Here is a 24,626-nt window from a genome sequence, read left to right as displayed (position 1 = left end):
CGGCCACTAGGGTCGCTTAGCTTAGTCATCCAGCGACCTCGGTGCAAATTTTAGGACTAAAAATAATATTGTGAGGTGTGAGGTATTCAGAATAGACTGAAAATGAGTGGAAATTATGGTTTTTGAGGTTAATAATACTTTGGGATCAAAATGACCCCCAAATTCTATGATTTAAGCTGTTTTTTAGTGTTTTTTGAAAAAAACACCCGAATCCAAAACACACCCGAATCCGACAAAAAAAATTCGGTGAGGTTTTGCCAAAACGCGGTCGAACCCAAAACACGGCCGCGGAACCGAACCCAAAACCAAAACACAAAACCCGAAAAATTTCAAGTGCACATCTCTAGTCTAAACAAGGATTTTGAAGTTAAGTGGTTCCTTGATTAGAATATGCTTTTTTATGTTAACAATGTGGTATAGAATGGGACATATATAGTTAATTGGAAAAAGTGGGATGTTCATTTTTTGTCCATTTTTCTCACCAGAGAAACAGTGATTCTGAGTGTATTATACTGGACTCACCCAGACGAATCAGAAAATCCTATGGATTTGAATGACATCATCTGAAATAAGATATGACGTCGTCACAATACGATGTGAAAAGATCGCTTCTGTATATATATTATTGCAATAGTATACATGTTGGATATAAGATCTGCATTGTTAATAATAATTACAATCTAATGTGAAAAGAATGTTTCTGTACATGTATCGTTGTATTAATATTACGTATGTTGGGTATAAGACCAGATTTTCCATAAAGTATCATGGCGGTTTGTGTATTTCCGCCTATTTCCATTAATGACAGGAACGATACCAGCTACTTCATGCGGGCATTACAAAAATGGCCGCTGAGGAATTTCCGGTCAGATCATGTGATCGGATCACCGGATGGAAATAACAGGGATGCTATGTGCAGGTGACCGGATGATACGTCCAGACTGTTTGGATTTGTATTAAGGATATGGAACTTGTTATAGAAGGAAATTAGGGGACGGACCGGAGTGCACAGGGCACTTCCGGTCGCTGGGATCTTTCAGCTCGTAATATTTGTGGTATGATGGTCATGTGACCGGATGATACATCCGGACTGTTTGATCTGTATTAGGGATGTGAAACCTTTTATGGAGGGAAATCAGGGGACGGACCACAGTGCAAAGGACACTTCTGGTCACCGTGATTTTTAGTTTCTAACGTTTTTTTAATGAAATAATGTTTTTTAAATAGCGTTTTGGATAAGATAAGATATAACACACTATTTAGAATAGGATATTGATGTTAGAGAGGAATTTGGAGAAATATGATGTATGAAACTGAACTTGATTGTGAATGAGAGTGGCTACTCCCAGCAATTAGGAATATTAATGCATAAGGGTATAAATAGCTGGGATGAGGGACTCTGTGGATATGCCTTGAAAAAGATCAACGGATTGATCGAAACGCATTGGATGACTGACAGAAACGATTGGTGGCTAATCGACCAGACGAGGAGAGGACGGGGTGCCCACTGCTTGGAGCTGAATTGTCCCCGGGGACGTGGAACATCTATACAGCCCCTTTTTTGTGCACTTCAAAATTCCAAAATCTGGTAGGAAGCCACCCTCATATGTTTTGGATGTAAAGTGGATTTGTATCCTCTTTCCATGTGATGAAGAATTTTACTATTGGACTGCTTCTTAAACATTAAAATAACCATATTTTATTATATGTGTCTGATCATTATACCGTATTCATTGGAAATGGTTATCTTCTAAAAGTTTATGAACTTATTACACTAGATCGAGTTTTTAATTTTCTTTTTCATATACTACCTTTGGAAACATACGTCATAATACCATTGGTAATACTATTGGGTATGAAGACGATGGAAAACTGTAAGAAGCCTCGGGTTTAAGATAAGTGAAGTTTTTCTTCCTTTGTTATTTGAGAGAGCGCAGGAGAGGGGACATTCAAATATTTTATGATTTAGAGTGTTCTTTTGGGGTGATGATAAATACCCTATTTTTGAGTGTCCATTAGCCCGCGGCTCATCAGCGCAATTTCTTGCAGGTGTAAATTGTGTTATTCATTGTTCTGTTACCCTTGGCACAGTAAGGAGAAGGTTTTTTATTCAAGCCTCTTCGTAGTTCCGAAGCCGGACGGCTCGGTCAGATTGATTTTAAACCTGAAAAATCTGAATCTCTACCTGAAAATGATCAAGTTCAAGATGGAATCCCTGAGGGTAGTGATTTCCAGTCTGGAAGAGGGGGACTTCATGGTGTCAGTAGACATAAAAGATGCTTACTTGCATGTTCCCATTTATCCTCCTCACCAAGCTTATCTGAGATTCGCAGTACAGGATTGCCATTACCAGTTTCAGACATTGCCGTTCGGACTCTCCACGGCACCGAGGGTATTCACCAAGGTGATGGCGGAGATGATGGTCCTCCTTTGTTAAAAAGGAGTCAATATAATTCCTTATCTGGACGATCTCCTGATAAAAGCGAGATCCAGGGAACAGTTGGTGCAGAACATCGCACTCTCCCTGTCAATACTCCAACAACACGGTTGGATCATGAATTTTCCAAAGTCGCAGTTGGAACCGACGAGAAGATTGTCCTTTTTAGGGATGATTCTGGACACAGAAGTACCGAGAGTATTTCTTCCAGTGGAAAAGGCTCTGGAAATCCAGAAAATGGTCAAACAAATATTGAAACCAACAAGCGTGTCGATCCATCAATGCATTCGGTTGTTGGGGAAAATGGTAGCGGCCTACGAGGCCATACAGTTTGGCCGATTTCATGCCAGAGTATTCCAGTGGGACCTGTTGGACAAGTGGTCCGGATCCCACCTACACATACACCGGAAAATAAACCTGTCCCCCAAAAGCCAGGATTTCGCTCCTGTGGTGGCTACACAGTTCTCACCTACTAGAGGGACGCAGGTTTGTGATTCACGACTGGGTCCTAATAACCAAGGATGCAAGTCTCCGAGGCTGGAGAGCTGTCACACAGGGGGAAAGCTTCCAAGGAAAATGGTCAAGTCAGGAAGCCTGCCTTCACATAAACGTTCTGGAATTGAGAGCCATTTACAACGGCCTTCTACAAGCGGTACATCTTCTTCAAGATCCCGTGCAGATCGAGTCGGACAATGTAACAGGAGTTGCGTACATAAACAGGCAAGGCGGAACGAAAAGCAGAGTGGCAATGGCAGAGGAGACAAGGATTCTCCTCTGGGCAGAAAGACATGTTAGAGCTCTGTCAGCAATTTTCATTTCGTGAGTGGACAACTGGGAAGAAGACTTCCTCAGCAGACACGATCTCCATCCAGGAAAGTGGGGCCGCCACCAAGAAGTCTTCGCAGAGGTGACAAGTCTTTGGGGAATTCCTCAAGTAGACATGATGGCATTTCGTCTAAACAAGAAGCTTCAGAGATATTGTTCCAGGTCGAGAGACCCTCAAGCAATAGCAGTGGATGAATTGGTGACCCAGTGGGTGTTTCGGTCGGTATATGTTTTCCCTCCACTTCCACTGATTCCAAAAGTTCTCAAAATAATAAGAAGAACAAGAGTTGAGCAATCTTCATTGCCCCAGACTGGCCAAGGAGGGCTTGGTAACCAGATCTTCAGGAGTTGCTCATAGAAGATACTCGGCCTCTTCCTCCTCGAGAGGACCTACAGCAGGGGTCGTGTGTGTATCAAGACTTACCGCGCTACATTTAACGGCATGGCTGTTGAGCGTCGGATCCTAGCCCGAAAGGATATTCTCAAGGAAGTCATCCCCACTCTTATTCAGGCCAGGAAAGGAGTAACGTCTAAACATTACCACCGTATTTGGAGAAAATATGTGTCTTGGTGTGAATCCAGGAAGGCTCCTACGGAAGAGTTTGAGTTGAGACGTTTTCTCCATTTTCTACAGGCTGGTGTGGATGCGGGCCTTAGATTGGGGTCAATCAAGGTCCAGATTTCGGACTTATCAGTTTTCTTTCAAAAACAATTGGCCTCCCTTCCAGAAGTTCAGACGTTCGTGAAAGGGGTTCTACACATCCAGCCTCCATTCATGCCTCCAGTGGCACCATGGGACCTTAATGTGGTGTTGCAGATCCTTCAATCGGGTTGGTTTGAGCCTCTACAAGAAATAGAGTTGAAGTTTCTCACTTGGAAAGTGGTGATGCTTTTGGCTTTGGCATCTGCAAGGCGGGTGTCTGAGTTGGGGGCCTTGTCTCACAAGAGCCCTTACCTGATTTTCCATGAAGATAGGGCAGAGTTGCGAACTCGCCAACATTTTTTTCCAAAGGTGGTTTCTGCTTTTCACATAAACCAACCTATTGTGGTGCCAGTAGTTACTGACACACTCACTGATTCAAAGTCTCTAGATGTGGTTAGAGCGTTGAAAATCTATGTTGCTAGAACAGCTCGTATACGGAAAACAGAGGCTCTGTTTGTCCTGTATGATCACAACAAGATTGGCTGTCCTGCTTCCAAGCAGACTATTGCACGTTGGATTAGAAATATGATTCAGCCAGCTCATACTACGGCTGGATTGCCGTTACCGCCGTCGGTAAAGGCCCACTCCACTAGGAAGGTGGGCTCATCCTGGGCGGCTGCCCGGGGGGTTTCGGCATTACAACTTTGCCGAGCAGCTACTTGGTGTTATGAGCCACGGCTGTGGCTCATTCCTATGTTTCATTTTGGTTATGTATTTTATGTTATACTTCTGTTTATGTTCCCCGTGGGTGTCATGGGGTGCTCGGAGCTCACCCTTAAGGAGAGGATACTGTTATGAACCACAGGTAGTGGTTCATTCCTATTTTATGTTTATAGTTCTCTTGCAGGCCAGGATTTCCTTTTGCTCTGGTTTAGAAGATATTTGTTTGCTGTCAGTGGTGAGTCTGTGTAATTGCAGCCTGTTTCCATGTGGTTGGTCTCACCTGTCTGCTAATTGCATCTTGTCAGTTTGGAGTCATGCAACGGGGCAGCTGCACGACATAATTAATTAGGCCTCTCTGTTATATGCTGGCTGAGTGCAATTCACAGACGCTGGTGATATTTCTAGGTTTCCAGTCTTCCAGAGTGCTTGAGTTCTGAGCTTGTTCCTGCCAGTTCCTGAGCTCCTGTCTAGCAGTGTCTGTCTAGCTGCTTCCTGTGTCGATTCCTGTGTCAGTCCCTGTGTCGATTCCTGTGTCTTATCCCGTGTCCTGCTGTGAAGCGTTCCTGTCCAGAAGTCCTGTGGCTTTGCCTATGCCTGGTCGAGTTTCTGGCTTCTTGGTGTCCACCGGTCTGTCGTTTGGGATTCTGCCTGTCCTCCAGTTCTGAGAGTCAGTGTCGGCAGCATTGGGGGTTCCTGTCCGTTTGCCGGTATTTGTACCGGTTCCGTGAGTAGCGGCTTTGCCGCGTCCGTCGGCCTAGGCCGCTGTATTCCTTGGTTGTATCTGTCACTGGTGTTTTGCAGAGGGTTCTGCTTATGCTGTCACCGCCGGTACACAAAAGTATTGTGTCGGCGTGTGGTCAGCATTTCCTTTGTTGTTCTTTTCCTTTGGCGGCAAGCCGCACATACATTTAGTTTTAGCCTAGTTAGTAGCCCCTGGCTTTGGTTGTTTCAGTTAGAGGGCCCCTTGTTATTACCCTGTCTCAGTTCACGCTTTGTCTCTCTTTAAGACCTGAGGGGGCATCGGAGTTGGGCAGACCTAATCCGCCCTTCAAACGCGGCTGCCATGGGCCCAAGAAACCATAGTCCTGCAAGCGTGAATTGACAACACGGGTAAAACAACGGAGGTAGGGTGCCAGGGGCTATTCCCGTTCCATTTCACCAAATCCAGTATTACGTCCTGGTGCTCTGGACTCACTTCATAACATCTCCCTTGTTCTGAGCACCAGGAACCTAACACTTGGTCAGGGTCAAACACATTTGCTAAGTTCTACAAGTTTGACACCTTGGCCGATAAGGACCTAAAGTTTGGTCAATCAGTGCTGCAGGGTCATCCGCACTCTCCCGCCCATACTGGAGCTTTGGTATAGACCCCATGGTCTTGATTTCGTCCCCAGCATCCTCTAGGACGTATGAGAAAATAGGATTTTGATAACCTACTGGTAAATACTTTTCTCCTAGTCCGTAGAGGATGCTGGGCGCCCGTCCCAGTGCGTACTTTACCTGCAGTTTAGTTATTACAATTACACAAGTTGTGTTATCTTGGTTTCAGCATGTTGCTGCAATTAGTTCATGCCTGTTGGCGTGTTTTATGTTGAATGTCATGTGTGCGGCATGGTTGAGGGTGTGAGTTGGTAGATATCTCACCACTAGTTAAGTAATTCCTTTCCTAGAAATGTCAGTCTCCCTGGGCACAGTTCCTACAACTGGGGTCTGGAGGAGGGGCATAGAGGGAGGAGCCAGTTCACACCCAATGAAAAGTCTTTAGAGTGCCCATGTCTCCTGCGGATCCCGTCTATACCCCATGGTCTTGATGTCGTCCCCAGCATCCTCTACGGACTAGGAGAAAAGGATTTACCAGTAGGTTATCAAAATCCTATTATTTTTAACTGTATACTATTCTATATACTAGTGGCATCATTCTCTGTCCTATCAGTGACAAGAAAAGGATTTGATGTTAATTTTGAATGTGATGATTCAGGCCCACATAAGTACTCACCATTGTGGGTGGGAGCCAGGCTCGCGGGCGGCTGGCTTCAGATTCACCATCGTGGGTGGGAGGTCTCGCGGGCTGCGGGAGGTAAGGTGCGGCACAGGTGGCCGGTGCGGCTGGCGTCAGATTGCGCAGCATGACCTCTGACATCATGTCATGCTGTGCAGTACATGCTGCCAGGGGGCAGGGGAAGCCGGTAGGTGGGAGCCGGGCAGCGTCTGAGCCTCCTGAGGACGCTCAGCGCTGCCTGGCATTAAAAAAACAATGGGGCAGGTAAATCCCGCAATCCCCGGGATTGAAACTACCAATCCCGGGATTGAATCCCAGCTATTTTTTGGCATAAATCCTAGGATCCCGCCGTTTCCGTTCCAGGATTTGCCTCCCTAGCTGAGGCAAAGCATAATCCCTGAGGAACATCTGATGGTTACATTAAGGCATTTTCCGACACCTCTTCAATAGCAATGTTGAATGCTGTTTGCCTCCTCCAACCCAGTGTTGTTAAATATTTGTGTATGTTATATTGGCTATACATAGCTGGAAAGGCAAATGTCATTGCAGAATCTACTATGGAGGTGTAGTGTTTGTTTCTGGGATAGCTTTCACATTTTCTATATAAATGAAGTGGCACCCTACTGTATATTGATTATGTCAGATATCAGCATTGATATTTAACATGATCTTATAGTACACAGTGAAGCAAAACAAAACTTATGGCGCCCATAAATCAGCAATCAGAAAAACTATTCACTGATTCTGCATTTTCCCTCCCAATTTAACGATTCTGTAATACACCAATATGCGTCCATGCATTGCCGATATTTTACAGTAATTAGCAGATCATTTTCATGCAATGATCATATCTGTAAATCATGAAAGTGCCAATTTTACTAGTAAAATAATAGTAATGGTCTGCAAATCGTCTGATCGTTACCCTACAGTAGCAATCTTGGACAACCTGATTCACTGATTCCATAAAAAATTGGCGATTGGTTAACCCCCTACGATTGTTTTTGCACAATCATCTGCAATAGTCATAATTTCCCCAGATGATTGCTGATGTATGGGCCCATTATACTGCTGTGTCTTTTCTCCAATTGTACTTTCTGAATTATAAAATGTTGCAAATAAAATACAAAAATATATATTTTTTATAGTTTTAATATATTTATGCCTTACAGAAATCAGAAGGCAAATTGGCAACTTTATATGGGAGCAAGACAACACCCAAGAAGTAGAGCAGGTCAGTACATTGCACTACAGATTTTAAATGCATCATTGTGCAGCATATTAGGCTTGTTGTGAAAGTATCCTGTAATAAGACGTGTGGACTGACACTATGGGCGAGATTCAATTGATTTTTCCCCCCTCCTACAACTGTTCACGTTCACCAGCAGCTATTCGATTGTTTTGGCCGACAGGCGTGATAACATCATCTCTGCTGGCTACCCCCGGGAGTGGCAGGCTGAAATGCGCAAAAAGTGACTTTTTGCGGTGAGCCATTTAGTTTTGTCGGGTTTAGTCTCTTTACGAGGCTAAACCTGACTGCTATGGGCGCGATATGCGTGATAAAATAGATCAATTGAATATCTCCTTGCAATCTCCTGTCACTTTAGATGGGAGATCGAGTGCGATATAACAGTTGAATTTCGCCCAATATTGCTTGGACAGCAAAGTCACTGAGAGGCTGCACAGCAACAAAGGTTCTCTTATCTATTGCACCAATCTCTGCTTTCATTTTCGAGTCTCATACTAAGTTGGACGTATATGCATCAAAATAATAAAATCTAACTAGATGCACATAACAGTAGTGCATGTATGGCTGCATGCTGGATGCATTCAGCTCTGTATCAGTCACATATGTGCAAGGTTAATGTCACCAGTACTTGCATCCAACCAGGTCAGGAGCACAAGGACTTTTTTTTTTACAGTGAGAAACACATTTGCTATTAAGAAAGAAAGACGTCTACAATAATGTTTCTTCTCAAGCATAAATAAAAGTAGCAGAAGATATATTAAAATACACTTCTACTAAGTCATATAATATATGCAAAATAAAAAAAGACCCTATCAGGCTCAGAGTTGAGTCCGCAATGAAGCAAATGGAAGTGAGAGGATAGCTAGGGCTGACAATCATCATCATAATCAGCAGCAGCATGTATTTGCACCAGCCAAAAAAAGTCCTTTTTTAAGACGTGTGTAGCAGTGGCATTCCCTTCCAATCCCCACCACCAGTGACAAAAGATGATTATAGGACAAATTAGGATGGTTGGGCGGTAAGACTCAACGGGGCGGATCCAGAACAAAATGACAGGGGGGCACCATGACAGGGGAAGGGGGTGTTCTTTAGCATGCACCAAAGGCATACGAGCTTCTGGAAAAGTAGCTGTGGATCCGCAACAAGTGATGTGGCTTAAAAAGGAATTCCATATCCACAAGTCACGCCTAGCTTTCATCATGCTTCCTCACCCACTCCTTTTATGCCACCCTTCCTACCAAATACCCAGCTCATGAAAACCTTTGCCTTCTTAGACCCCCACCCACTCCCCTCAGCAGTCACAGACAGGCTCCTCATGCCAGGCTCTGGGCTCCGAGTGACAATCCTCTCTTCCACTTCCTGGCCCCTCTTCCTTCACACAGCACTGTTCAGTGCCTTACCTCAATCTCAGACTGCTTTTCTGAAGACAGGGAGAGGCAGTGGGTAACACCAGGGAATGGGTGACAGTGAGAGGCAGTAGGTGACAGGAAAGGGTGATGGGAAAGGCAGTGGATGACTAGGAGAAGGTGATGAGGAGAGGTGGTAAGGGACAGGGTGACAGGGAAAAGCAGAGGGTGATACTTTTGAGAGGTAGAAGGTGACAGGAGAGAGAGGGTGATGGAGAGATAGTGATGCATGGGAGATGCAGAGAGTGAAGCAGTGGGTGACAGGGAGAGATAGTGGGAGACAGAGAGGCAGTGGGTGACAGGGAGAGGCAGTGGATGATAGAAATATAGAATATAACAGCAGATAAGAACCACTTGGCCCATCTAGACTGCCCATGTGTACACACACACACACACACACACACACACACACACACACACACACACTTACACACTAGGGTTAATTTTTGTCAGGAGCCAAGTAACCTACCAGTATATTTTTGGACTGTGGGAGGAAACCCACATAAGAATGGAGACAATATACAAACTCCACACAGTTAGAGCCGAGGTTGAAATTGAACCCAAGTGCTGTGAGACAGCAATGTTAACCACTACACCATACGTACTGCCCGACGCAGCAAGCACATTATCTCCAGTGAGTTGCCCCTCTCAAGGAGTGGTGGCACCGGCGAGCTCTGGGCACGGGGGTAGACTGGCAGCTGCTTAGACATGTGTGATTCTGGCTCTCACTTCTCCACGTGAGGGTGCCCGCACCCTGCCCACTGCCACGTCACCAAAAGAAAGGGTGCACAGTAGTAGGATCCCATGCCTTAGGCTGGACCAACAGTGATAGATCACGGACACAGCCACATAAACCAATGGGCCACCAGAGCACTTTTTTCATAGGAGTGACTCGGGGGGCACATAGCACTGATGCTGCGTTATTAATCAAATAAATAAATTTTTTCCTCAATGATAAGGGAGGATTTGGCACATGCCTTGGTGACCCCCTCCCCCCCTGAATCCGCCTATGTGCCTCGAGCACACATGACTTACACTTACACCCATGTTTAACCTTCTGTTTTGTTTGCAGTATGCATTCACTATTTGGCTTCAATCTAAAATTATATATATATATATATATATATATATATATATATATATATATATATATACAGGTTGAGTATCCCTTATCCAAAATGCTTGGGACCAGAGGTATTTTGGATATCGGATTTTTCCGTATTTTGGAATAATTGCATACCATAATGAGATATCATGGCGATGGGACCCAAGTCTAAGCACAGAATGCATTTATGTTACATATACACCTTATACACGCAGCCTGAAGGTAACTTTAGCCAATATTTTTAATAACTTTGTGCACTAAAAAAAGTGTGTGTACATTCACACAATTCATTTATGTTTCATATACACCTTATACACACAGCCTAAAGTTCATTTAATACAATATTTTTAATAACTTTGTGTATTAAACAAAGTTTGAGTACATTGAGCCACAGAAAACAAAGATTTCACTATCTCACTCTCACTCAAAAAAGTCCGTATTTCGGAATATTCCGTATTTCGGAATATTTGGATATGGGATACTCAACCTGTATATATATCCAGCAGGAACACTTTTCCATCTTGTGTGTAAATTTACTAAAAGACATACAGAAAAAAAATATATAAATACGAGCAACGAAGAAAGAACCTATCAATGTCAGCAGTGCACTTGTAATAAGACAATCAGGAGGGTTCCCTAGTTCTGGCAGCTATCACTGTGTTTGCACCTGTCATTGACCAACCACAAATGATACGGCCTGCACAGATGCTCAGTGGGTGTAGTAGGGTATGCCGGTGGCCGGGCTCCCGGCGGCCAGCATGCCGACGCCGGAATCCCGACCACCGGCATACCAACAGCTGGGCGAGCACAAATGAGCCCCTTGCGTGCCACTCTATCTATTCTCCCTCCAGGGGGGTCATGGACCCCCAAGAGGGAGAAAAGGTGTCGGTATACCGGCTGTCGGGATTCCGGCGCCAGTATACTGTGCACCGGGATGCCGACAGCCGGCAAACTGAATCCCACCCATGCTGGGTGTAGTAGGGTATGCCGGCGGCTGGGCTCCTGTATTCCCAATAGCAACAAAACGCACTTTCGGTATTCAGCCGCCTGTGCTGGATCCTTACTAGTTGTTATTTAGTTTATACTAAACAAGCACATGCCCAACCCAGCATGAGACCTTATCCTAAAGTTATGAATATCCATTGTACTACATGACTGATATTAAAGTGAACAACAAAAACTAAAAGGTAGAAGTATTGCTGTAAGTGGGAGCTGTATGAATTGGTAGACAAGTTTGACATCTTGCTCTTTTTTCTTTTTCTATTTGGTGACCCTGTAACCTTAGGGTGTGTACACACGGTAAGATCTTTTCTTCCGATTCTGACTATATAGTCAGAATCGGAAGAAAAGATAGTGCAGATCGCAAGGTGACAGTCACCTTGCGATCCCGATCCGATGCCGATGCGCGGCCCCGCGCGGTCGGCATCGGCCGAAAAAATAGGCTGTGCAGGCAAGTCAATCCTGACTATCTCTATAGAAGAGATAGTCAGGATTGACACTTAGCCAAAATCGCACAGAGCCAGGATCGCAAGCACACTCATTATGTGCTTGCGATACTGGCTAAGTGCCGACCCGGCCCCCCGTCGCACAGTGAGAATCGGATAAATCCGAATCTCACCGTGTGTACACGGCCTTAGGGTGTGTACACACGGTGAGATTAATCTGTAAGATTTTGACTATATAGTCAAAATCTTATGAAAAGTTAGTGCATATCTCATGGTGCTAGGCAGCTTGCGATACAGATTCGATCCCGATGCGCGCTCCCGTGGGGTCGGTATCGTAAGGCTAGATAGACTGTGCAGGCAAGTCAATCTTGACTATCTAGTGTAAAGTATAGTCAAAATTGGCACTTATCGTACATAGACAAAATCTCAAGCACAGATAGTCAAAATCTGTCCTATCTGTGCTATCTGGGCTCTGGGGGAGTTCAAGGGAAATCGCATAGTCAAAATCGAACATAGCAGGGATCTCACCGTGTGTACACACCCTTAGCTTATACACAATCCTCTCCATATAAATACTTAGCAGGTCTCATTTAATATGCAACTTGAAGCATGTAATCATTTTTCATCCTAATTTTGGGAAGCTCATGCACAGTTATTTTGGGAGGTACTGCAAATAACAGGCATTGCAACTAAATTCATTTAATGTTTTTAGAATGATAAAACACCTTGCAGAGATAACGAGATTAACAGCAGGAGCATTGAATGTGTTACAAGGTAGGAACATGCTGCTCATCATCAATATATGTCAAGTTTCAACTGGAGGAAATTTATCAGGTGGTATTTTGATCAAGTGTTTGTGTGTGTAATATAAGTGTTATCAAAGGCAGAAGTGCTGGAAATTAACCTCAACAGCCATTTTCATAACAGACACAATCGGGTCTGGGACTCCAGGTCGACAACAAAAAGGTCAACACACCTTAGGTCGACGCCAATTGGTCGACACACCTTAGGTCGACATGGACAACAGGTCGACATGGACAACAGGTCGACAGGAACAAGGTCGACATGGAAAAAGGTCGACATGCGTTTTTTATGTTTTTTTGGTGTCGTTTTCTTCGTAGAGTGACCGGGAACCCCAATTAGTGCACCGCTTCGCTCGCCATGCTTCGGGCATGGTGCCTTCGCTCGGCACAGATTACCGTTCCAATCGTAGTCCACGTGGATCGTTAAGTATGAAAAGGTTCCAAAAAAGAAAAAAATTGTGAAAAACCCATGTCGACCTTTTGTCCACGTCGACCTAAGGTGTGTCGACCAATTGGCGTCGACCTAAGGTGTGTCAACCTTTTTGTTGTCGACCTGGAGTCCGGATACCGACACAATCGTCATATCTTTTACATGTTCGACTTAAAAATGGTTGGATTTTATAAGGCTGCAGTTTCATAAACATATTGAAAACCCAATAAACAAAAAAGGTGGCCCTGCAGGTCAAATAAGTTTGGTGAAGATGAACCTACTCAGCTCCTATACCTTTTTTAAACTCTGCCCATTCCTGTTCCTTATCGTATAGTATGTATGTATGTATATATATATATATATATAAAAATAAAACAATTAGTGAAAGCGCCAGTGTACTTGTGTATAAATAGTCCAGCAAAGCCAACAGATGATCTGTAGGGAGTCTGCACTTATAACCACGTATATCAGGGCCGCTGCTCCCCTACTCCAACTCCAGAAACCCAGGATTCATGGGTGTAATTTCTAACAAAAAAGACAAAAGAAGAGGGGGCGCTCCATAGTGCATAAAAGTTTTAATTCAAACAGACAGATAAAAGACTGTGAACTCCAGAGAGATGTGACTCGTACCAGAGAATAAAACACTGTGGGCTGGTTACCACACGACATGTAATGTTACCATCCAGGCAATACTCGTCCCGCAGTTTAACGACTCTCCAGAGCAGAACACATGAAGCTGCCAGCCGGAAAAGATGTTTTAGCTTCACACGGACCCGCCGTGTGTGTGAGCTGCTGCACTGGATCGCTTAGACACAGTAAAGGATTGCCGGAGGTGCAGATAGAGAGCGCGCTGTCAGATCACACCCTAGGGTGTGATCTGACAGTGCGCTCTCTATCTGCACCTCCGGCAATCCTTTACTGTGTCTAAGCGATCCAGTGCAGCAGCTCACACACACGGCGGGTCCGTGTGAAGCTAAAACATCTTTTCCGGCTGGCAGCTTCATGTGTTCTGCTCTGGAGAGTCGTTAAACTGCGGGACGAGTATTGCCTGGATGGTAACATTACATGTCGTGTGGTAACCAGCCCACAGTGTTTTATTCTCTGGTACGAGTCACATCTCTCTGGAGTTCACAGTCTTTTATCTGTCTGTTTGAATTAAAACTTTTATGCACTATGGAGCGCCCCCTCTTCTTTTGTCTTTTTTGTTATATATATATATATATATATATATATATATATATATATATAAAAACAATAGTGCAAATAGCGCTGCTACCTGGGTAACAAGACTAATAAATACAATTTTAAGTTAGAGTTGAAGTTCAGAAACACTTCCCCTGTTCAGGGGGGCTGCTTGAAAGGTCCTCTTGGGTGGACTCTATTTCAAAAGTCCAAGTAGATAAAATGTACAAGATGGTAGAACCCAGCGCCTTCTGTGCTAAACGAATTCCAAGTGAAAATTAAATAATAATATGCGTACCGCATCCCATGTATATATCAGGCATGTAGTGTAAACCGTGTTTCTCCTGATGCCGGTCTTCTAGCTTTCCCACTGACTCCGTAGATGGACCGTAAGAAAATTAGAAAAGTAACAAAAAATAGTGTAGTATTGCCAACATATGTAAAGGTGTGCATATATCAAAATTTCCGATGTGATTAGTGGTTATGCCTTTAATTAAATGGTGCACCCAGTGTCACAATTGAATACCATGTGAAGTGCCCACCGCCTAAAGTAGTATTAAAAAAAGTACCCTCAGGACTTGCAATGCTTGCATGTAGAAGTACAGTATCTTTAGAGAATTCTTCTCCTGAGGTTCATACTGGGGACCCTTGCATCTCCATTCTCTGCAGCAATTTTTGCAGCAAAAGTCCAATCATGGGCATCTGGATCTTTATTCACCCATTTTTTCAGTTCCTTGATGCATGGGTCATTGCAGTCTAAAATGATAATTTATTTGAAGGACGCACAGGCTGGAAAGAGTTGATAGATGCTGGGACCAATAGTTAGATCAATTAGGATATCTCCACTAATGTTCTCTTGCTCTGCATGCAGTCTAATGCGCCCTACACATTAGTCGATGTGCCGCCGAGGTGCCCTATGGCCGATACGGCCGACCCGGCGGCGCGGGGGGGGAGGGGGCAGTGACGGGGGGAGTGAAGTTTCTTCACTCCCCCCGTCACCCGGCTCCATAGACGTGCAGGCAAATATGGACGATCTCGTCCATATTGGCCTGCATGCACAGCCGACATGTCACCAGCGATGAACGAGCGCGGGGCCGCGCATCGTTCATCGCTGGTGACTCCACACTGCACGATATGAACGTTATCTCGTTCATTAATGAACGAGATCGTTCATATCATGCAGTAATATCGACATGTGTGTAGGGCCCATTAGAGAAGACCGGCATCAGGAGAAACACGGTTTACACTACATGCCTGATATATACATGGGATGCGGTACGCATATTATTATTTCATTTTAACTTGGAATCCGTTTAACACAGAAGGCGCTGGGTTCTACCATCTTGTACACATATATATATATATATATATATATATACTGTACATAAAATATATACTGCACATTCCAGCAAGCAGCTGCAGTCTACAGGTCTTAAATGTGTATGACAAACAAACACACACAGTCTGTTCTACAATGTTTCGGCTTATTTAACCGTCGTCAGGCATGTCAGTATGTATATATATATATATATATATATATATATATATATATGTATATATATATGTATAGGTATGTATGTATCGTCCGGCACTCCACTTGCTGTAGGTAGTTGCCCTGGTGCCATCCGTGGAGGATTAATGCATAAAAGTAAAAAGGCAGCGGCACTCCGGGGTTTAAGTGAGAAAAATCTATTTGTGACATATTGTAGGTACACACTTGCCGACGCACCCACAATTGGCCTTTCAATTGAACACACAATATATCGGCCAGTGTGTACCCAGCTTTAGACAAAAGTAAATATGATGCACCAAGTTTATTGTTAGTAATCATGTGGTTTTCTGTTGTGGTACAGGAAAGAGGTTTGGAAGTCTGGCAGTGATCTCTCTGATGATGTGATGTGCCACGCCCTTCACAATTACCCTGTAAATAACATGTGCACAGGTAAAATACTGACATCATTGAGTTATTACTGGCAATATATTTTTTTTTATTTAGTTTCATCAAATGAATACATTTCATATAAATATGCAAGTTATTACTTTCAAAAGTGTCAGCATCTTCTTCAGGGTTCAGTATGATGTTCCGACGGACACAATACCGACGGTCATAATCCCGACAGCTATTGGCCTACAGTCAAAATACCGACATACATTATGCCAACATGTCCAAAAATGCTGACAGTCAGAATACCGGCATTTGAAATGCCAACATGTCAAAATATCGACATGAGTTTTTCTATTGTTTTTCTTTTTGTCGTCAATGTCGAATTCCGGGATTATTACCGTCCGTAAATCAACTGCTACCCCTTCCATAGTGCTGTACATACAGAGAATTCTAACAATGGCATAGTTGTAACATATACACACACAGACACAAGTTCCCAGCTTAAAAGACCAGGGATATGAATGGGTGTGGTTAATTAGATCTACACTAAAAAGGTCTACAGTCAATAGGTCGAACACTAATGGTCGACATGCATTAGGCCAACAGGGTCAAAAGGTCTACTTGGAATAGGTAGACAGTAGAAAAGGTCGAAAGGGTCAAAAGGTAGGCAGACACAATCTTTTTTGTATTTTTGGGAGTTTTGTCACTTTTCTGCCACAAACGCCCCATTAGTGTACCACTTCACTCGCCATGCTTCGGGCAAGGTGCCGCTCTCTGCTACCGCTGCACTCGGCATAGGTTACTATTCCCAATCATGGATGGTAAAATAAGAAAAAGTTGAAAGAATGGAAAAAACAAAAAAACTTGTGTTGACCATGTCATGTCAATCTTTTGAACCTATCGACCTTTTGAACTGTCTGCCTTTTACATGTCAACCTTTTGACCATGTCAACTTAATGCATGTTGACCGTTAGTGTTTGACCTATTGACTGTAGACCATTTAAGTGTAGATGTATAGACTGGATAACGATAGGAACAGTAGGTGAGAGAATGTGTAATATAACACAGGGTCCAATTACGAAGTGTAAAAATAGGATTTTAATACCTACCAGTAAATCCTTTTCTCTTAGTCCGTAGAGGATGCTGGGGATGCTTCAAGAACCATGGGGTAAAGACGGGATCCGCAGGAGACATGGGCACTTTAAAACTTTAAAAGGGGTGTGAACTGGCTCCTCCCTCTATGCCCATCCTCCAGACTCCAGTTCTAGGAACTGTGCCCAGGGAGATGGACATTTCGAGGAAAAGGATTTATTTAATTTTTAAACTAAGGTGAGATACATACCAGCTCACACCTCAAACACGCCGTACAACATGGCATTCAACAACAACGCATGCAACGGCATGACTAACATCAGCCACAGACTGACTGAACTCAACACAACATGTGTGTAACCATAACCAATAACTGCAGATACAGCCCGCACTGGGACGGGCGCCCAGCATCCTCTACGGACTAAGAGAAAAGGATTTACCGGTAGGTATTAAAATCCCATTTTCTCATACGTCCTAGAGGATGCTGGGGATGCTTCAAGAACCATGGGGTTTATACCAAAGCTCTAGAGAGTGCGGATGACTCTGCAGCACCGATTGACCAAACAAGAGGTCCTCCTCAGCCAGGGTATCAAACTTGTAAAACTTCGCAAAAGTGTTTGATCCCGACCAAGTAGCAGCTCGGCAAAGCTGTAATGCTGAGACCCCTCGGGCAGCCGCCCAGGATGAGCCCACCTTTCTGGTAGAATGGGCCTTCACCGATTTCGGTAATGGCAATCCTGCCGTAGAGTGAGCTTGCTGAATCGTGTTACAGATCCAGCGTGCAATAGTCTGCTTGGAAGCAGGAGCCCCAATCTTGTTGGGAGCCCACAGGACAAACAGAGCCTCTGTTTTCCTAATTTGAGCCGTTCTGGCGACATAGATTTTCAAAGCTCTGACCACATCGAGAGACTTCGATTCCGTCAAGGCGTCAGTAGCCACTGGCACCACAATAGGTTGGTTTACGTGAAACGATTAAACCACTTTTGGCAGAAATTGCTGATGAGTTCTCAACTCCGCTCTATCAGCATGGAAGATTAAATAGGGGCTTTTGTGAGACAAAGCCGCCAATTCAGGTACCCGCCTTGCGGATGCCAAGGCCAACAACATGACTACTTTCCAAGTAAGAAATTTTAACTCAACCTTCCGCAAAGGTTCAAACCAATGAGATTGCAGGAACTGCAACACCACATTAAGATCCCATGGTGCCACTGGGGGCACAAAGGGAGGTTGGATGTGTAGTACGCCTTTCATGAAAGTCTGAACTTCTGGAAGGGAGGCCAATTCTTTCGGAAAGAAAATTGATAAGGCCGAAATTTGTACTTTAATTGAGCCCAACTTTAGGCCCGCATGCACACCTGCTTGCAAAAAATGGAGCAAACGCCCCAGCTGAAAGTTCTCCGTAGGAGCCTTCTTGGATTCACACCAAGACACATATTTCCTCCAAATATGGTGGTAATGCTTTGCCGTTACTTCCTTTCTAGCCTGAAGTAGTGTGTGAATGACTTCACTGGGTATACCCTTTCGGGCTAGGATTTGGCGTTCAACTGCTATGCCGTCAAACGCAGCCACGGTAAGTCTTGATACACGCACGATCCTTGCTGTAACAGGTCCTCTCGTAGAGGAAGAGGCCAGGGATCTTCTATGAGTAATTCCCGAAGATTGGGATACCAGGTCCTCCTTGGCCAGTCTGGAACAATGAGTATCGCCTGAACCCTTGTTCTTCTTATGATCCTTATCACCTTTGGAATCAGTGGAAGTGGAGGGAACACATAGACCGACTGAAACACCCACGGTGTCACTAGGGCGTCCACCGCTACTGCTTGAGGGTCCCTCGACCTGGAACAATATCTCTGAAGTTTCTTGTTGAGGCGAGACGCCATCATGTCTATTTGAGGAATTCCCCAACGACTTGTCACTTCTGCAAAGACCTCTTGATGAAGACCCCACTCTCCTGGATGGAGATCGTGTCTGCTGAGGAAGTCTGCGTCCCAGTTGTCCACTCCTGGAATGAAGACTGCTGACAGAGCGCCTGCATGAGTTTCCGCCCAGCGAAGAACTTTTGTGGCCTCCGCCATCGCCGCTCTGCTCTTTGTTCCGCCCTGGCGGTTTATGTACGCCACTGCTGTTATATTGTCTGACTGAATCAAGATGGGCAGACCGCGAAGATGTTCCGCTTGCCGAAGGCCATTGTAAATGGCCCTTAATTCCAGAATGTTTATGTGCAGACAAGCTTCCTGGGTTGACCATTTTCCCTGGAAAGTTTTCCCCTGTGTGACTGCTCCTCAGCCTCGGAGACTTGCATCTGTGGTCACCAGGATCCAATCCTGAATCCCGAACCTGCGTCCCTGTAGGAGGTGAGAACTGTGCAGCCACCACAGGAGAGAGATTCTGGTCCTGGAAGATAGGATTATTCTCCGGTGCATGTGCAGGTGAGACCCGGACCACTTGTCCAACAGGTCCCACTGAAATACTGTGGCATGGAACCTGCCAAACTGAATGGCCTCGTAGGCCGCCACCATCTTCCCCAGCAACCGAGTGCATTGAAGGATCGACACTCTTGCTGGTTTCAGAATCTGTTTTACCATGTTCTGTATTTCCAGAGCCTTTTCCACTGGAAGAAAAACTCTCTGTAATTCTGTATCCAGAATCATACCCAAGAACGACAGCAACTTTGATTTTGGCAAGTTTAGGAGCCAACCATGTTGTTGCAGAATTGTCAGGGAGAGCGTAACGTTTTTCAGTAATTGCTCCTTGGATCTCGCCTTTTTCAGGAGATCGTCCAAGTACGGGATAATTGTGACTCCCTGCTTGGGCAGGAGAACCATCATTTCCGCCATCACCTTGGTGAAAATCCTCGTAGCCGTGGACAGACCAAACGGCAACGTCTGAAATTGGTAATTACAATCCTCAACAGCAAACCTCAGATAAGCTTGATGTGGAGGATATATAGGGACGTGTAAGTAGGCATCCTTTATGTCGACCGACACCATAAAATCCCCCTCCTCCAGACTGGAGATCACTGCTCGGAGAGATTTCATCTTGAATTAGAATTTTTTTAGATAGAAATTGAGGGATTTTAGGTTCAGAATCGGTCTGACCGAGCCATCCGGCTTCGGGACCACGAACAGGCTCGAATAAAAGCCTTCCCCCTGTTGTGACGGGGGTACCGTGACAATGACCTGATTTTGACACAGCTTTAGTATTGCAGCGCATACTATCTCACTTTCTGGAAGAGAAGCTGGCAAGGCCGATTTGAAAAATCGGTGAGGGGGCACATCTTGAAACTCCAATTTGTACCCTTGAGCTACTATTTCTAATACCCAAGGATCCAGGGACGAGCGAACCCAGACCTGACTGAAGAGTTGGAGACATGCCCCCACCGGTGCGGACTCCCGCAGAGGAGCCCCAGCGTCATGCGATGGATTTGGCAGAAGCCGGGGAGGACTCCTGCTCTTGGGAACTTGCCAAAGCCTGTGACCTTTTTCCCCTTCCTCTTCCTCTCATAGCAAGGAAAGAAGACCCTCGTCCTTTTTTGTATTTATTGGGTTGAAAGGACTGCATCTGATAGTGGGGCGTTTTCTTCTGTTGTGCAGGAACATAAGGTAGGAACGATGACTTACCCGCGGTAGCTGTAGATACCAGGTCAGCGAGGCCGTCACCAAACAAGACACTACCATTAAACGGCAGAGACTCCATAGTCTTCTTAGAGTCAGTATCAGCATTCCATTGATGAATCCACAATGCTCTTCTAGCTGAGACTGCCATGGCATTGGCTCTTGATCCCAAAAAGCCAATATCCCTCGCAGCTTCCTTTAGATAGGCTGCAGCTTCCCTGATATGACCCAGTGTCAAAAGCACGCTATCCCTGTCCAGGGAATCTTTATCAGATGACAAGTTATCTGCCCACTTTTCAATAGCGCTACTCACCCATGCCGATGCAACGGCAGGCCTGAGCAGCGTACCTGTAGTGACAAAAATGGATTTCAATGTATTTTCCTGCTTACAATCCGCAGGATCCTTCAGGGCTGCCGTGTCAGGAGACGGAAGCGCCACCTTTTTGGACAGACACGATAGAGCTTTGTCCACCGTGGGGTTTGACTCCCACTTTTCCCTGTCCCCAGAGGGAAACGGATATGCTACTGGAATTCTCTTGGGAACCTGTAACTTCTAGTCAGGATTTTCCCAAGCTTTTTCAAAAAGAGCGTTCAGTTCATGAGAGGGAGGAAATGTCACCTCAGGTTTCTTTCCCTTAAACATGCAGACCCTAGTATCAGGAACAGCAGGGTCCTCCGTGATATGTAACACGTCTTTTATCGCCACAGTCATGTACTGAATGCTCTTAGCCAGTTTAGGATTCAATCTGGCATCACTATAGTCGACACTGGAAACAGAGTCCGTGTCGGTATCTGTATCTGCTTTTTGGGTAAATGAATGCTTCTGAGACCCCAAGGGGTTCTGAACCTGCGACAATGCATCCTCCATGAATTTTCTCCATGTCTGGTTCTGAGACTCAGATTTATTTAATCTCTTATTCAACCGAGCCACATTTGCATTCAAAACACTCAACATATTTACCCAATCAGCCGTCGGCGGTGCCGACAGTCATTCCCTCAGTCTTTTCTGTCCCCACTCCAGCCTCCTTCTGGTAAGAGCACTCAGCCTCAGACATGTCGACACATGCATACCGACACCCACAACACACTGGGCTATAGGGGACAGACCCACAGCAAAGCCTGTTATAGACACACAGAGGGAGTTCTGCCAGCTCACAACCCAGCGCCTATCCTGGTTCTGAAGCGTGTAATATACTGGCCAGACCTGTTAGCGCTTTTAATATCAATAAATTAGCACCAAATCAACCGTGCCTGCCCCCCCCCCCCCCCCCGTTTTGAATCCTGTTACTTGTACAGCAGTGTGGGAGGCCAGGCTCAGCGTCTCTGCAGCTGTGAAGAGAAAATGGCGCTTGTTAGAGCTGTGAGGGCTAAGCCACGCCTCCTTAATGGCGCGCTTCAGTCCCGCTTATTTTTATATATTTATACTGGCGGGGGGTCTGTATTTAGTGCCCAGGCACTGTATACTTTTATGCCAGTCGCTATTGAGGTTTTATGCTGCCCAGGGCGTCCCACCTGCGCCCTGCACCCTGCAGTGCCTCTGTGTATGTGGGAGCATGGCGCACAGCGCAGCCGCTGCGCGTTACCTCAGAGCCGTCTTCTGCCGTCACTGAAGTCTTCTGATCTTCTTCTACTCACCCGGCTTCTGACTTCTGGCTCTGCAAGGGGGGGTGACGGCGCGGCTCCGGGAATGAGCATCTAGACGTACCTAGTGATCAGACCCTCTGGAGCTAATGGTGTCCAGTAGCCTAAGAAGTAGAGCCTTGAAACTCACAGAAGTAGGTCTGCTTCTCTCCCCTCAGTCCCACGATGCAGGGAGCCTGTTGCCAGCAGGTCTCCCTGAAAATAATAAACCTAACATAAAGTCTTTTTCCTGAGAAACTCTGGAGAGCTCCTCAGTGTGCATCCAGTCTCACTGGGCACATAATCTAACTGGAGTCTGGAGGAGGGGCATAGAGGGAGGAGCCAGTTCACACCCCTTTTAAAGTCTTAAAGTGCCCATGTCTCCTGCAGATCCCGTCTATACCCCATGGTTCTTGAAGCATCCCCAGCATCCTCAAACTCGGTCCTCAGGACCCCACACATTGCATGTTTTGCAGGTAACCCAGTAAGTGCACAGGTGTATTAATTACTCACTGACACATTTTAAAAGGTCCACTTGTGGAGTTAATTATGTCACTTGTGATTCTGTGAGACCTGCAAAACATGCACCGTGTGGGGTCCTGAGGACCGAGTTTGAGAACCTGTGCTCTAGGACATATGAGAAATGACCATTGAAGATGGCAGCTACAAAGCAAACATTTGCAGCGGATGGTGGGTGGAGTGGTGGCGCAGTAAATGGTCATTACTTATGTTCCTTACTGTATGAATGTAAAAGGACACAATCTTTTTCATCCCCGCTAAGCTAGTGAACATCACGTTTCACCATTATGTCTTTTGTCCACTGTACTATAAAACAAACCTTGAAACATATAATACAGGCAGCCCTGAAGTCCCATTGCTCCCTTGTAAAATTTCTTGATTCACTTGATTCTTAAAAAGCAGTACTTTAGGAAAAAAGAAGAAAAGTTTTATATTAATATGGAAGATCAAGAAAGAAAATGTCAATTTTCTATTTGGACTACAATGGATAAAAAAAACAACAACAGAAGATGTTGTTATGATGCAATCACAATTTCTGCTTCATCAAGGGGGGAGGCGGCAGTCAGCATGCTGGGCGGGCTTGCCCTGCGATGGGCGGCCCCCAGAATGCATTCAGAAGGATTGCAAATTCTGCTAATTAGCAGAATTTGCAATCCTTACTGAATTAGGCCCTAGATGCGATCTTAGCAATAGGTGGTTGTATCATATTGCGGCATTGGAACAAGTATGTAAAGCAGCATATTTGAAACTTTTTTCTCTTAAAATATTAAATTTTGGTTTTCTTAACGTGTGTTTGAAAAAGATGTGAAGCTCTCATTTGTTATTACTTTTGTTATGGCTTTTATTAAGTACTTAGTGGCAGGAATTTCTCTCTGCTATAGGTTACATTTCCATTGACCAAATGAAGAAATTCTCAGGAGAGCTGCATGATTTCACCCCGGATGCTTCAGAATATTTCGTTTTTTGCGTTCAAGATGAAAGTAACAATGTCTCAGGGATTAAAAATGTACTAAACAAAAAATTGCTTAATTAATAGATTGACGCTTTCTTTGTGTAATGTTAGTGCTTTTGCGTGAAACAAATAAAAGTTAAATAATTGTATTATGGTGAAATGAGACCAATCAGAACATCTTTGCTAGTTTTTAGTAACTATTTAGAAAATAAAAGTTAAATGTGTTGAGTGATAGTGGAATAACATTGGCAAACACAATAAAATAAATATGTCTAGGGTGGGGGCTAGGCTATGTGCTAAATTCACTACAGTGGAAGATGAGTACTAGCAGTTCAACCCTTGAACTACCCAGACCCCTGTATACAAGCATAAATCAGGATTTTGGTACTTACCGATAAATCCCTTTCTCCGATTCCACAGGGGCCACTGGAGCGTAGTTACAATGGGGAAATAGTAGGCAGTAATTGGGAGCTGGCACTTTAAAAATTCTCACACTGTGGCTAGCTCCTCCCCTACTATCTCCCCTCCAAGCCAGTCTACGTAAAACTGTGCCCGAGGAGAGCTGGAATAAACAAACCGTAAGGTAGAGGAGGTTAATGAAGCCCTGTAAACCAGGAAAACACAGACCAAACCTGGAACAGAACCTAACAAACAACCGGCTAGCCCGAACTCAACAAGCAGTCATATGGTGATCTGCAAA

The 24,626-nt window shown here is 44.8% G+C and overlaps 1 protein-coding gene across 1 annotated transcript in view; it reads left to right on the top strand.

Annotated features, from left to right (window-relative positions):
• The window catches only part of TERB2 (telomere repeat binding bouquet formation protein 2), a 59,095-nt gene extending 35,009 nt beyond the window's left edge, over positions 1-24,086 (top strand). The window contains exons 4-7 of the mRNA XM_063930425.1: positions 7,797-7,858; positions 12,542-12,603; positions 16,098-16,186; positions 23,856-24,086. Of these exons, the coding sequence (XP_063786495.1) occupies positions 7,797-7,858; positions 12,542-12,603; positions 16,098-16,186; positions 23,856-24,007 (365 nt within the window). The 3' untranslated portion in view covers positions 24,008-24,086. The remainder of the gene's footprint in view (positions 1-7,796; positions 7,859-12,541; positions 12,604-16,097; positions 16,187-23,855) is intronic.
• The last annotated feature ends 540 nt before the right edge of the window (positions 24,087-24,626 follow it).

Source organism: Pseudophryne corroboree, chromosome 6 (genome assembly GCF_028390025.1).
Source record: "Pseudophryne corroboree isolate aPseCor3 chromosome 6, aPseCor3.hap2, whole genome shotgun sequence".
NCBI lineage: Eukaryota > Metazoa > Chordata > Amphibia > Anura > Myobatrachidae > Pseudophryne > Pseudophryne corroboree.
This window is presented reverse-complemented; position numbering and strand designations above follow the sequence as displayed.